At 34.9% G+C, this 13,623-nt stretch overlaps 3 protein-coding genes across 7 annotated transcripts; 1 reads left to right on the top strand and 2 right to left on the bottom strand.

The window, feature by feature from the left end:
* The first annotated feature begins 2,574 nt into the window (after positions 1 to 2,574).
* Mei-9 (DNA repair endonuclease XPF mei-9) lies at positions 2,575 to 7,922 on the top strand. 2 transcript variants are annotated; one of them, XM_076809506.1, is made up of 20 exons: positions 2,575 to 2,787; positions 2,869 to 2,996; positions 3,306 to 3,422; positions 3,491 to 3,638; positions 3,859 to 3,932; positions 4,044 to 4,223; positions 4,322 to 4,502; positions 4,582 to 4,734; positions 4,802 to 4,915; positions 4,983 to 5,131; positions 5,208 to 5,365; positions 5,450 to 5,678; positions 5,778 to 5,946; positions 6,027 to 6,194; positions 6,280 to 6,417; positions 6,480 to 6,698; positions 6,792 to 6,965; positions 7,044 to 7,184; positions 7,258 to 7,449; positions 7,602 to 7,922. In XM_076809506.1, exons 1-20 carry the CDS (start codon positions 2,758 to 2,760, stop codon positions 7,758 to 7,760), a joined length of 3,021 nt encoding a protein of 1,006 aa, XP_076665621.1. In that variant the 5' UTR covers positions 2,575 to 2,757; the 3' UTR covers positions 7,761 to 7,922. The 2 variants fall into 2 exon arrangements, with proteins under 2 accessions (XP_076665621.1, XP_076665620.1); XM_076809505.1 differs by lacking the exons at positions 2,575 to 2,787; positions 2,869 to 2,996; positions 3,306 to 3,422 and having other exon boundaries at positions 3,497 to 3,638; positions 3,755 to 3,932.
* A 102-nt stretch (positions 7,923 to 8,024) lies between these two features.
* Positions 8,025 to 10,517, bottom strand: LOC143367551 (putative inactive peptidyl-prolyl cis-trans isomerase-like 6). Of its 2 annotated transcripts, XM_076809507.1 has the most exons (10): positions 10,193 to 10,517; positions 9,914 to 10,102; positions 9,769 to 9,831; positions 9,537 to 9,684; positions 9,234 to 9,423; positions 9,017 to 9,167; positions 8,723 to 8,912; positions 8,467 to 8,657; positions 8,245 to 8,390; positions 8,025 to 8,160 (listed from the first exon to the last, which is right to left on the bottom strand). In XM_076809507.1, exons 1-10 carry the CDS (start codon positions 10,448 to 10,450, stop codon positions 8,037 to 8,039), a joined length of 1,650 nt encoding a protein of 549 aa, XP_076665622.1. In that variant the 5' UTR covers positions 10,451 to 10,517; the 3' UTR covers positions 8,025 to 8,036. The 2 variants fall into 2 exon arrangements, with proteins under 2 accessions (XP_076665622.1, XP_076665623.1); XM_076809508.1 differs by lacking the exon at positions 9,537 to 9,684.
* A 403-nt stretch (positions 10,518 to 10,920) lies between these two features.
* On the bottom strand, positions 10,921 to 13,572 carry LOC143367553 (zinc finger protein 277). 3 transcript variants are annotated; one of them, XM_076809513.1, is made up of 8 exons: positions 13,252 to 13,572; positions 12,529 to 12,749; positions 12,281 to 12,458; positions 12,000 to 12,202; positions 11,762 to 11,924; positions 11,476 to 11,688; positions 11,257 to 11,399; positions 10,921 to 11,187 (listed from the first exon to the last, which is right to left on the bottom strand). In XM_076809513.1, exons 2-8 carry the CDS (start codon positions 12,696 to 12,698, stop codon positions 11,067 to 11,069), a joined length of 1,191 nt encoding a protein of 396 aa, XP_076665628.1. In that variant the 5' UTR covers positions 12,699 to 12,749; positions 13,252 to 13,572; the 3' UTR covers positions 10,921 to 11,066. The 3 variants fall into 3 exon arrangements, with proteins under 3 accessions (XP_076665628.1, XP_076665627.1, XP_076665626.1); XM_076809512.1 differs by lacking the exon at positions 13,252 to 13,572 and adding an exon at positions 12,840 to 12,994; XM_076809511.1 differs by lacking the exon at positions 13,252 to 13,572 and adding an exon at positions 12,816 to 12,992 and having other exon boundaries at positions 12,529 to 12,747.
* Between the last annotated feature and the right edge of the window lie 51 nt (positions 13,573 to 13,623).

Below are 13,623 nucleotides of genomic sequence, written 5' to 3'. Positions count from 1 at the left end.
AAAATGTAGCTTCGACAATTACGGGCTCGAAGCGAACCGAGTGTAAAATTGAGCAACATTAGTGATAAGCTTTTTTTTAAAATAGAAACAAAAACATTCGCGTTACATAAACAGGTAAAACAAATTTCTTTATTTGATCGTTACGTGTGATATAACTAATAATAAACCGCGAAAACCCATCAACCCTTGACTACAGTTTTGAACAAATTTTCGCTTACAAAATTTTGCATAATTGCTAGCACATTTTCTTTTACCTACTCGGGTTCGACGAGTTGCTATTAACTCCCTTAACGTGTAATTATTATAGGGATCCATTCCCACTACAAAGCAGTAATTATTATACCTCGTTTCCTAATAGCGGTGCACCGGATATCATGCTTGATTACGAAGAGTTACGAAGAGTTAGGTGCGAGCGTCAAGGGGTCTGTAAACGAGAGCTTTGATAAGCACTAAACATTGACGTAGACTATGCGAATAATGTATTAGTTAACCCTTATAGGTAGTTTGATGAATGCGTTTATTGGAGATGCATGGTATGAGAAAAGTTTTTATGAATTTTATATTTATATGTGTAAAAATTGTGCAACTACATTCTAATTGTTTCTGCATTTCAACTATGTAGGCTACCATTTTCTCATGCAATTTGAGTAGAATACTACATCTGTATTTGTTGTAGAAACTTATTTTAGGCAGCGTTACTTCAAATAGCTTTTTTAAAGATAACGTATATCTCGTTGCGAACGATTTGAACACTTAAATTCCCAAAATTGTAACAAATAGGTATTTAATGATTGGGTGATCATTATTCTAATCATATAATTATAATACTAGTACCGAGGGTGCCCAAATTATTATATTCAAAACATTTCCGTCAATTTTTGGGATCATTTTAAAATGAATTTAATACGATTAAAAAAAATCTTCAATTTGCAACTAAAGGTCCTGAAAGGAAAGCTTCTTAGCTTTCCAAAACACTCAGGAAAATTTGTCAACGATCGTGAGTTCGCAAGTTGCAGGTGTTTAAAGTGAAAAGTACCTTTTTTTTCTTTGATCGCGAATAACTCGGTCAATAAAAATCATACAACGAAATTAAAGATAAATGTTTGCTGTATAAGAGCTCCTCGTTGGATTTACCGGAACAATTTTTTTTTGGCCCGTGCATACGTTCAAACTGGGCCAAAATTTCTGAAACTTCGTTTTCTACGCTTCATCTTGATAAAACAGTATCATAATGGATGAAACAAAATTTGAGTCCTTGATTCAAAACCTAGAAACTTCAAGCGTTAAAATATGTTTTTTAAATTTTTTTTGCGCCCCCTGGCATCGGCACCCAGGGCATACGCCTCTGACTGTACATACCATGCATTTTCAACGTATACCGTCTACCTTCATCGAAACTGGTGAAAGATTCTAGCTCGTTAACTTAATCGTTATCATATTTGTTCAAGATGACGTACACAATATTGCCACTTGCATGGACCAGCATTACGTCCACTATCGTTGTCATTATTACATTCGATTCAACTGATTCTTAATCGCATTGAAAACTTTTTTCGCAAAGCCATTAAGGATTTCTGTTCAAGCCGCGAACGATTACTTACGGAAGTGACCAATCGCGCCAATTAACTGCACGAAACATTTGAACCTAAGGTTTAAATTGACTCTTAAAATTATGAATTTCCTGATACGAAATTACTGATAATATTAATTCTTCCACTTATATTATATCCTAGAAGTAGTGTAATCTAAAATATATTTCTATCAGTATTTCTCTCCATCTTTCTGTCAGTATTTCTCTCCATCTTTCTGTCAGTATTTCTGTCTCTTTCTATTTTACAGTTTCTTTCTCTGTCTACTTCCGCTTTTGCTCCAAATCGCGGCAACCAATCAGCGACGATACACGTTGTTCCGATCACTCTCTAGAGAATCACTAAAATAGCGAATTCGGTATTACGCACTGACTCTGTGCTGAAGCCAGAAAATGAGTTGGATTAGTTGTTTCTGATAGGGACGACGATAGCTCTATAAGAATCAACCAATCCAAGTAATTTTCTGGTATCAGCATAGAGTCAGTGCGAGATACAGAATTCGCTATAAATTATGTGATCGCGCCATCTAATCGGTAAAGTAGGAATGCATGTTGTTTATTTGAAAATTGACAAGAGTCGTCACACTCATTTGTAACAATTACTGTTGTATCATTATTTTTTACAGACGAGGTGAGAAAAGTGTGCTCTTGTAACAATATAACTACTTATTTCCACATAATTTACAGTGTTTCAGGAATTGATTCAAACGTCATATATAGATGCATGTTCGTGCACCAAATATCGCACACAATGCAATTCTAAAGATATGTATGTACATCAAAAGAAGATTAAAAATAAAAACTAATTACATCGTAAGACTACGCATAAATATCGTACGAAATCACGTAGCGCATGTATAGTTGGCGTAATATTATTCTCATCAGTTAACCTTTTCAAATTCAAACGTATAACCGTGAAAAGCCTTCCATTAACGTTTTTATGTAAATAGATCTTTCAATGGAAAAAATGCGTCTACATGTCTACAAATGATTTCACTTAGCGATATTATTAGAACTGTAACGTACTAAACACTTTTTACTGTTATTCAATGACTACTCAATGAAGGTTGATTGTGTAATACTATTCTGTTTTAGTGAAATTTTACAAAGACATAAAGGAATAGAATTTACAATTCTCGCATGTCGATCATGTTAAAATACGCCGTACTATGAGGAGTATATTTCTTTTCATCATCTTGGTAAGGCTTCTAATACGTTTCTGAAAATGAGTCAGCAAATTTATTTTCTCACTTCGATGTTATTAAGCAGTTTTATTTTAGCAGCTACCCTATGCGTTTGCATCTATAGATAAATTATTGCATTATATAACTGATGACGTTCCAGGAGGTTCGTACAAATACTACAGCTTGACGTACGAAGGTTTTATCAAAATAATACTGACATCGGAGTAAGTGACTCGACAAAATTACTGTACTTCAGTTAATGTGCTCCCGACGAGAAGAAGTCGGCGAGAAACTCTAGGGTGCTAATAGTATATCCCTATTGGCTGAGGCGACAACATCGACGAATACAAAGTAAGCAAATGGGACACAAAGTAAGCAGCGGGAGCCAATGCGCGCGAAGTAGCCCCTTGACCCTCGTACCCTTCAGCCGATTTCTTGCTGTCGGAGCATGGTACTGCCTATAAGTCACGCAGGATTGGATCCTGCGCGAGTTATGATGCTCAGCAATATATTTTAGTATCGCACATTTGTAGCAACGGCGATGCAGATTTATATGCTTCCCAAATAACATCCAAGCCAACTTATGAACCCGATCAATATTGTCTTCAGTCTGCTACGTGTGGAGAAGATAGTCTTCTTATTCCTGATAGGTATATTAGAAACAATCTACTGTAAAGGAACTCATTTAATAATTATTAACGTCGATATGAATTTTCAGTTTTAAAAGACCGGTTAGTATAGGCGTTTATGGACATCCGTCGCATGAGAACAGTAGGTATATTCTCTTAGTGTACGAAACAACAGATACAGAGAACGTATCTTATGAAAGGAATTCAGAAGATATTCAGAACGACTATGACGATAAGGTACGTGCTAAGAAACAGTAGCGGATAATTGAAAACGACGCGGAAGCATTCATTTTACTTCATTTTATTTGCACTTGATCTTTTATGGCTTATGTAATGAAGGGTTATTGTTTTAGGAACACAACGGATCAGTTCCTACATCTATTATATGGTATCTTTTAGATTTCCTTTTTGTAATATTGTTTTAATGTGTACAGTGACGGAATAGAGAATTACATAGTCAATCATGTTGGAATACGAGAATCAAATGTTCTTAGAAGTACTCCACGAGGACGGTCTGGTTATTACTGCAAAGTAAGCGTTATTTTGCTTGCGTATCGTACGATGCAGTATCAAGTGGTCCACATACTTAATTTCTTATAAATATGTTACACACTTATATCGCTGTCACGCTTACTATTTTAGGGGCCTTGGTATAGAAACCGTTTTCGCAAATGTGTTAAGAGCTTACACAGATCCAGGAAACTTGATTATAATCCTGGGGACTACAAATCACGATGAGCAGTACTTTATCGAGACTTTACAAAACTATGGAGTAAAACAGTTACCCCGTGTTGTAACTTCTGAATGTTCTTCCGATGAAAGGTTTGCGCTAAGATATTACACCTTCAATGGCTCGATATGAACTTGGTCTTTCTTCGTTTAAATGTCTGCTTTTAATGCTGGTTCTAAAATGATTGCAGGGTGATAATGTATCTAGAGGGGGGAGCCTTGTTCGTGTCGGGTCGCATTCTTGTAGTAGATTTGTTAAAAAATAGAGTTCCATTGAGCTTGGTTACTGGAATCCTTGTATATAGAGCACATAATATTTTAAATTCATATCAAGCAGCATTTGCTCTCCGTTTGTACAGACAAAGCAATAAGGTATTTATTAAAACATACACAAAACTGATACGCACTTATGAAGTACGAGATAAAATATTTATTCCATGAGTTTTTACAGACCGGATTTATCAAAGCATTCACTAACTCTGCTTTAGCATTCACTGTTGGGTATATGCAAGTAGAACGAGTAATGAAAGCTTTGTTTGTCAAAAAGTTGTATCTGTGGCCGCGTTTCCACACACTTGTAAATAATAGTTTAGGGGCACACAAGGTAATGGTATCACGTAATTATTGGCATTGCGATATAACACGCGTTATTAAATAATTTTGTTATTCAGCCTAATGTCATTGAACTGCATGTAAAGATTACACCGAAAATGTTGAACATCCAAACTGCCCTACTCGATATAATGAACTATGTCGTAAAAGAACTCAAGAGACTTAACAAATATGTAAGTATGAAGTATTAAATTCTACCGAGGAATGACACCAGCATTCATTTGAAATTTATTCTTGTAGTTAGATTTGGACGAATTGAATGTTGAAAATGCGATAGCTAAGAAGTTCCATAAGCAATTGCAATCACAATTGGATCCCATTTGGCATCAACTTAGTTCCACCTCCAAGCAATTACTATCCGATTTAAAGACATTGCGGGCTCTTTTGGCGTACGTATTCATGTATCTTAAGCCATTGAAGAAATATAATCCATCCCTGATAAGAGATTATAATGAAAATGCACAGATGTTTAACGTACGAGGATTGCGTGTCCTTCTACGCGATGCTAAATCGTTTACGCACTATGGAATATGCTGTAAAAAATAGCGGCTGGTTGATGCTAGACTCTGTGGACACTTTGTTTAAAAATGCAAAGGATAGAGTCTACAATGCAAAGAGCGGTGGTAAGCTCGTTGTCGTTATTGCACATAAAAAAAGATTTATGTGGTCTTCCCTATAATCTGAAAGGGTACGTTATCCTTGTACAGAATTGAAGCCAGAAGCAAATCCAAAATGGGCGGCGTTAACAGAAGTATTGCTGGAAATTCAGGATCAGAATAAAAAGAAAGGAAACGGGGAGATGGAGAAGGTCCTTGTTTTGGTACATGATCGCAACATATGTTATCAGATAAAAAACTATTTAACTATGGGTTCTAATGAGTATTTACTTTACGAAGCGATGAAGAAACTTTCTCATAAAGAAATGCAAAACACAAGGTGCGTGATTGGTACAGAAGAAAGTTTGTCAAAGCACTGGTCAATCGTGAAATTAGCTGTATTAAATAGTTAATTAATTTTAATATTTATCATATGTAGCGAAAAGAGCGCGGGAAAGACGCCTGCACCTGAAGAGAAAAATGATGACGATACAAATGAAGAACAAGACACTTACGTGTTAACGTTGTCTCAAAAAGTTATTGAAGAAAGTCAATCTGGTTCATCGGATGAGAACCAGCACCAGACTTTATTTGAAGATTGTTCACAAGTAAGATTTAGATCGTGTTGTAACACATGGTCCACATAAAATTGGAAGATGTAGTTGAAATATTCCATTTTCTTTTACAGATCGCCGAATTAGATTTAACTAACGTAACAACGAACGCACCTGTTATTTTAATACAATCTCTGAAAAAGAATGGCGATCCAACGGCGTTGCAACGCTCGTTAGCGGAACATATGCCGAGTAATGTTATCATGTATTTAGCCGACGTCTCAGCTGTGCGGCAAATCGAAGTACGTGTTAAATTAAAATGGATTTAGTTAGTTTATGCACGGCACACGATTGTGCACAGATATTTAAACAAATATTCCTTTTCAGGTTTATCAAAACAATAACCCATCGATAGATTTAAAAGTCTATTTCTTAGTTTACGGAGGCTCTGTGGAAGAGCAAGAATATCTTACATCGCTGCGACGGGAGAAAGAAGCATTTCACGCGTTAATTAATGCTAAGACCGTATGTAGCTTTATTTTAAATTCATCCCTGTATCCACGTATCGCGAAACGTTTTCTGTTTAGACGATGGTGATTCCCGAAGATCAAGATGGGAAAGGTGAAGAGTGTTTGAGCCTTGCAGTTCAAGCGGATACAGATGCCGAAGCAAATACACGAAAAGGCGGATTACCGACCCAACCAGAAGTTCCTAATACAGTAATAGTAGACATGAGAGAGTTTAGAAGCGAACTGCCTGGTATACTTTATAAACGAGGCATGAAAACTGACCCCGTAACATTACAGGTGCGACTGAAAATTTTGCATTTACAATTTCGATGCAATGTACATCTCTTTTACTCGATAACCATTTATTGTGTTTTTCTATTCGGTTTATAGGTCGGCGATTACATCTTGTCGCCAGAAATTTGTGTCGAAAGGAAAAGCGTTTCAGATTTAATTGGCTCCTTAAACAGTGGACGATTATACAACCAAGCTATGTCTATGTCGAGGCATTATACTAAACCAATGCTTTTGATAGAATTCGATCCAAATAAACCATTCTGCTTTCAGGTACACGCTCTTTGCATATTATAAGAAGGGAATAATTAGAATTTGTAGATTTGTTGGAAATAAATCTTATAATTACAGGGACACTATTACGCTAGTAAAGATGTACAAAATATGTTTATTACCTCGAAACTTCAGTTGTTGACTCTACATTTTCCTCGATTGAAACTAGTATGGTCGCCTGGACCTCACGCAACAGCACAACTATTCGAAGAATTGAAGGTACTGGAACGAGGATGTAACTTGTAATTGAATCTAGCCCATCCGTTTTATTGTTTCGGAAAAAAATTTATAGCAAGGAAGGGACCAACCAGATGCAATCAAGGCTGCTCAAATTGGTGCCGACGAAAACAAGCAAATGGCAACGGAAAAATATAATACTCGTATTCACGATTTAGTTGCCAGATTACCGGGAGTTACCACCAAAAATTTACAAGCGATTTTGAACAAAGGACAATCATTAGATCATCTGTATAAACTTACAACTGTACGTATACAAATTTATCTCGCTTTACATATGCAGCACTGTAGAACTTTATTCGATCAGTGTACATCATCTTCTTAAACAATATTCTATTACGGCCCTATAAATATCTCAAGAATATTCGTGTGGAGAATAAACATTCGCATTCTTTATAGGAAGAACTTACGGAAATGATTGGAAATAAAAATGAAGCACAAATGTTACATAATGCATTTCACGAGAAAAGTTCTCCGGTCGAAGAGAAATCAAAGGTAAATGGTAAACAAACTGGAGTTAGAGGTCGCGGAAGAAGACTGTTTACTAAAACCAAGTAAATGATACAAGTAAGCTGCATTGTTTTTGAAAATATCATGTTTTTTGGATTATATTTAAATCTATTTTAGTGTGCAGTGTGTTGTAAGTTATCGTGATATAAAACAACTTGCGTGTATAAATTTTCATGGAAAATAAAAATGTTATATTTTTATCTGTTGAAATTCAGTACAATTGTGGTTTATAGATTCATAACAAAAATATAAAAACTTGTGCATATGGCGATACAAAGTTCATTCATAATTTATCACGCTTAGGAAATATGATTTTTGCATTTTTTATTCTTCTTGTCTGTCAATAAACCTCGTCAAATGTAATATAGCTTTAATTAACAGTTCTTCTAGTAACGATATACAAGCGTCTGAGATTGGTATACATTTAGCTTGCTTTTCTTCGAACATCCTGCATTTTTAGAAGCATAAAAACATTATTAATTACGAACTTGCGGTAAAAGTTGTTTGCGTTTTAAAAATTTCAATGACATACTTAATAAGTTTTGAAGCTGCACATCCCCGTGCAATTAATGCCTTTTCTTTAGATTTTGCAACGGCTCTCAATGCTATTTCGTACGCGACTTCTAATATTTTATGTATAATTGCATGGCTGTCCATTGAAATATGTTTCAAACAAAACTAGAATTGTGTATGCATAATGTTACGTCCATAATAAGTTTACGCAATTGTTGTACACTTCTAACAGATAACTTACTTCATTATCGCGTTGACAAAAAACGTAAGCTAAAATAATTTTGGAGATATCTGAGGTGAACATTAATTTTTCCCCCTCGGTCATTGTATCAGGCTGAAACTTCAATAATAATTCACGAAGCTTTAATGCAATTGTATCGTATTCTTTTTTGGCAATTGAACGAATCTCTGCATAAGGACGCATATCCATTCCTATAAAAAGCATATAACATATACAGCGATATTGATACTGCAAATAAATTGATATGTCTAAATACCTGGCAAGTAGTCAGTTGAAAGGCAGTAAAGGCCATGTAAATATCTTTCAGCCATTAAAAGCGAGGCTGTATCACGAACGTCTATTCTATCTGCGATATTATCCAGCCATGGAGTGATAGAATAAAAATCGAATGCGCTATCGCTAAACCTTGTAGCTTCTCCTTCAGTGCTCATCGGCGGTTGATGTTCCTAAAATAAGGCAATAATTAGTTGAACAGGCTAAAATGGAACGACAAAATAGGACAAAGTAGAACATTTTAACCATTTAAATTAATAGTAACAATAATACTAACAAGGAAAATTTTTGATTCTGTCTCCAACTTGATTTCATCTCCGAAAATATATTCGCCGCAATGTGATATTACTATTTGCTTTGTAGGTTGCTCGTAGTATGTTGAAATATTCTCTAACTTTTTTAAAGTTCCAGCACCATCCACGAGTTGTCTATTTAAATAATGACCCTTCACTTTTACGTTACGTGTGAATCCAATTATTTTCTACTAAACTCACCCGAAAGCAACGTAATAGTAGTTCATCCAGGGATTGGATTTTAAGCATACGATAAATTCTGATTCATTACAATGTTTTCCATTGTTTGCCATTGAAAGAACTCCACGGTGATCATGCTGAACGCAATAAGACTCGTCGGGTATCTTAGAAGCACCCCCTTCAGAGTTCTCAATATCTTTAAATTCATTACCTGAATAAAGCAATGGATAAAAACTAGGACCAAAACTGAAAGTAGTTAAATCACGCTAATAAAAATTCAAGCGAACAGGAAGAGCGTTAATTTTAAATGGCACTTGAGTTTACCTCCGCATTGAAGCCAGCCATTCTTTACTATACGGTGTACACGTGTATTTACATAGTATGAATCTTTATAACATTTTTCTACTTGATCATATCCGGTACAAAGATTTAAGAAATGTCGACAAGTCAATGGTAACAAATCGGAATATAACTAAATCAATGTAAACTTGAATTAAATGGATACACATTTTATAAAGCTCTGATATTGTATAGAATCAGAAAATTAAATACTTACCATAAACACAAATGAACCAATCATAGAACCGTCTATGGTGAACGTGAAATAAACGTACTTCCTCTAAAATTGAATAGTGTTATATTATTGTAGAATTTACAGTATTATATTACAGTACGTGTACGTATAACAACGAAAAGTTCACCTTGGACTTTTCCATGAACCATTTACATTGTTCTGTGGCAAGGCTTTCGTAATATCCTATTCCGACAGGTAAATTAAAAATATAAGTCTGGCTTATGTAATATAAAAATTCCACATCGCTGCCGATAAACTCATCATTTATAAATACAGCCACGGTTCGCGTTAATGACCACAGTTTACCCCCAATTTGCTAATAACAATTATGCACGCGTTATAATTAGTATGTACCGATATTGGCTGCACGCATATTTTATTAAATGTCGAAATAATTCTTTCTTACCCTTTTCATCTTATTAATGTACTCCTGCCAATCTATTTGAAACATTTCTATGAGTTGCGGCAGTGAAAATTTAAATGGTAAATGCTGATATAACTTTTCTGCACATATTCGAGCCTTTTGAAAAGCAACAGTATTTATAATACCTACTACTTTAATTCTAATACAGTCATCCTTGCAACAACGTTTCTTTAACAATTCACTTTTAATTTTATTTTGCATCATTATGTAATTCAATATAGCTTTCCTTTTGTATGCCATTTAAACCATAACTTGTATGAAAGAACATACAAGAAATTTAATGGTAAAACACTTAAAAATGCTATGTTCATACTTATGCATTAGGATTGTCCTATATACAGTGGCGTGTAAAAGTATAACTTTTATTATTCCGACCAAGTGCATTTTTTTTGAAAACGACGAATCACGTCACATAGCAAACTAATCCTTCTAGCTTCTCAAAAAAACTCAAGTCCTTTGGATTAATTTTAAAAAAGTTATGCGATTTTAAAGGGTGGCCGAATATTTTTGCACGCCACTGTATATGTAGTGTTAATAATTCAAACATTGTTCCTCCCATTTTCTTCCATTTATGCTTTCTGAAAGATTTCTTACGTACTGATTATTCTGGATTATAGTTTCACGAAATTTTCTTTAAATATATTTAAATGTATTTTATATATAAAACGAACATATCCACTCCTTTCTAAAGAAAACAATTCGTGAACGTGTTTAGAAAAGAGATTACAACAAATTCCAATTTTTATTAACTGCAAACATTATGTTTCCATTAACACTTATATTAAAGTGACTCGTAAATTCATCCTGGAAACAAATAATTCCGACATCATAGTTTGATATATCGAGAAAACATTTGTTATGTAGACATTTCGTGCATTGCTTCCGTAGCATTCTCAATATCACTTTCCTCGTCACTGCTACCACTTGTATCCAAATTATACAAGAACGAATCATTTTCACACATGGGAAAATAAAACCTGAAATTTTATATCATTCGTGAAAAGCTTGCATCAATTCGATGAATTAAGATTCCATAAACTGCTTACTCTGGTTGATCCCAGATCTTTTGTATGGGTATTTTAAAATGATTTTTCTGCTTCATGTGCTCCGAAACATTCTCCACTTCTGCTTCGCAGAAAACACAACGTTGTACATGAATTTGCCTCCTTACATAGTTCACTACTTTCACCTATTTTAAAGATATTACATATAGTAACTCGTACGCCAGCCTTTCATTACTTCGAATAATATACATCGAGTCTCACTTTTTGGTAAAATGTTAAATCTTTTGACGCAGCTTTAAAATCAAAATCGTGATCTGTTTTCATGTGCGCAAGAATAAGATGAAACTGTTTGTCACTGTAATTGCAGAACAAGCATGTTATACCAATGCCTTCGTCATTCCAGTCAGACCACGTTTCTTCGTCTTCGTTTTCACTGCTTTGTTCTCCTACCCCGTCATTTTCTCTCGGATTACTCTAAATGCGTTGAACCTCACATTAATATATTTCTATCTAACACAATCGCAATCAATTTTCAAGAATAATATACCTGTTTATACCCCCATGACTTTCCAGGCTCCAAATAATTATTTATGTAAAACTTATCGTAATCCTTGTTATTAGGATTTATTCGTTTGTGCAGCTTTTTACGCATGTGTTCTTTCAATGCTGTACGGTCCTTGAACAGTTTTTCACAATATATACATATCAACCTAAGAAGAGAATACTTAATGCATGTTCACACGGCTTTCTATTTAAACTTATCTAAAATGTATTTAATATCTTACTTTTCAATAGTATTCTCAATCTTATCTAAAAATTCGTCTATAAATACCAAATTGTCTGGTTTCCCCAGGTACAAATTATGTTTGTGCGCCAAATGTTTTACATATGCGATGCGCAGTCCTGAGAATTCCATACGGCAGAAAATACAGCCGCGTTTGAAATTGGTGTCTGTTCTCTCTTTGGTTTGCTCCGACAAAACCCATTCCTTAAAGAAATAGATGTACATCGTCCTGTTGTGCTTTGTAACAAAGATTTATTGAAAATTTCTGCAGATCGCTGGTACCAATTTAGCTGTATGTATTTCATCTCTTAACGTTTTGTCCTCCGAGGTGCAATCGGACAGTAAATAGTATATTGTATTTTTACATGGTTCTCCATCCGGTGTACAATCCATTAACATTGTCGTGCAAAATTTAGTTAACGGCTCTTCCTTAAATTTCACGCTCCAATAATGTACGTAGCTGAAACAGTTTGCTTTATACTCTAACTCGGATAATTTAAACTGCACAATCTTATGCAAAAGATTTCAACCTTTTCAAACTAGCAATCTGCGAAACATCCCCTATTACAAGGAAATGCTCTTTAAATAAATGGGTCAGCAGTCCTGTCTCATTTTCGGGAAGAACAAATTCCGTATCGCATAAAAGACATTTAGTAGCGTACGGTTTATCATCCAGCCCAACGAATTGAGATTTATACATAGTAATCTTGATTAAAAGGACTGTTCGAATGCGGAGGATCTTTATGTTTCTCTGTAACGTAATTTCGGAGAAATTGGTTCTCAAGTAACGTTAGAATTTTCTTAGAAACATAATTACAATTGGGGTATATAAAATATGTACATTTTAGATTCATAACTACGGAAATTTTCGGCAAGCTAAATAAATTATATTCATCGACTCTCTGACTAGCATTAAGACCATTAATATGTAGCCATTGATAGGTATAATATTTATCTTTGCACTAGCCAATACAAGTACTGTGCCCGGATGGAAAGAAGTCGGTTGAAATATCACAGAGGCAAGAGGGGTTCTTCGCTCGCATTGCCTCCCGCCTCCCGTTTACTTACTTTGTATTCGTCGACATTGTCGCGCCGGCCAATAGGAATATACTATTCGGACCTACAGTTTCTCGATCGACTTCTTTCCATCCGGGCACAGTAGGCCTATAATTCATTAATTTTTAGCAACAGTTCAATTTACTGTCAGGAGGCTGTACGCAGGAACATACAAATTTCTTTATTCGATTATGTACCTTGCAATCCGAGAAACCCGGCCTCTTCTAGAGGCACTACGAATCATTATGCAACTATTTTTAATAACAAAATGGTCTTTTTGATTGCTCTAAAAAACGTTTTAAATATTTCTTCAATTTCTGGACATAGAAATGTTCGGTGCGCGTAGCGGTGAAGGTAGAAACTAAACTGAGCGTTAAAACACGCCCAGGGCGCCGATCTTAAAAATCATTTCTCTTACCCTGGCGTTAGCGTGTTTTAACGTTCGTTTTTTCGTCAATTAACTGTTATAACTAATTAATTGCACACAAAGTAATTGCAAATAGTATATAGGAACATAGGTCAAGGATCTATATTTCGAAATGCAACTCTAAAAGTGCATGAAATATGTA

The sequence above is a fragment of the Andrena cerasifolii genome, chromosome 3, assembly GCF_050908995.1.
Source record: "Andrena cerasifolii isolate SP2316 chromosome 3, iyAndCera1_principal, whole genome shotgun sequence".
In the NCBI taxonomy this organism is placed as follows: domain Eukaryota; kingdom Metazoa; phylum Arthropoda; class Insecta; order Hymenoptera; family Andrenidae; genus Andrena; species Andrena cerasifolii.
The sequence above is the reverse complement of the archived record's forward strand: the minus strand, read 5'-3'. Positions and strand labels throughout refer to the sequence as shown.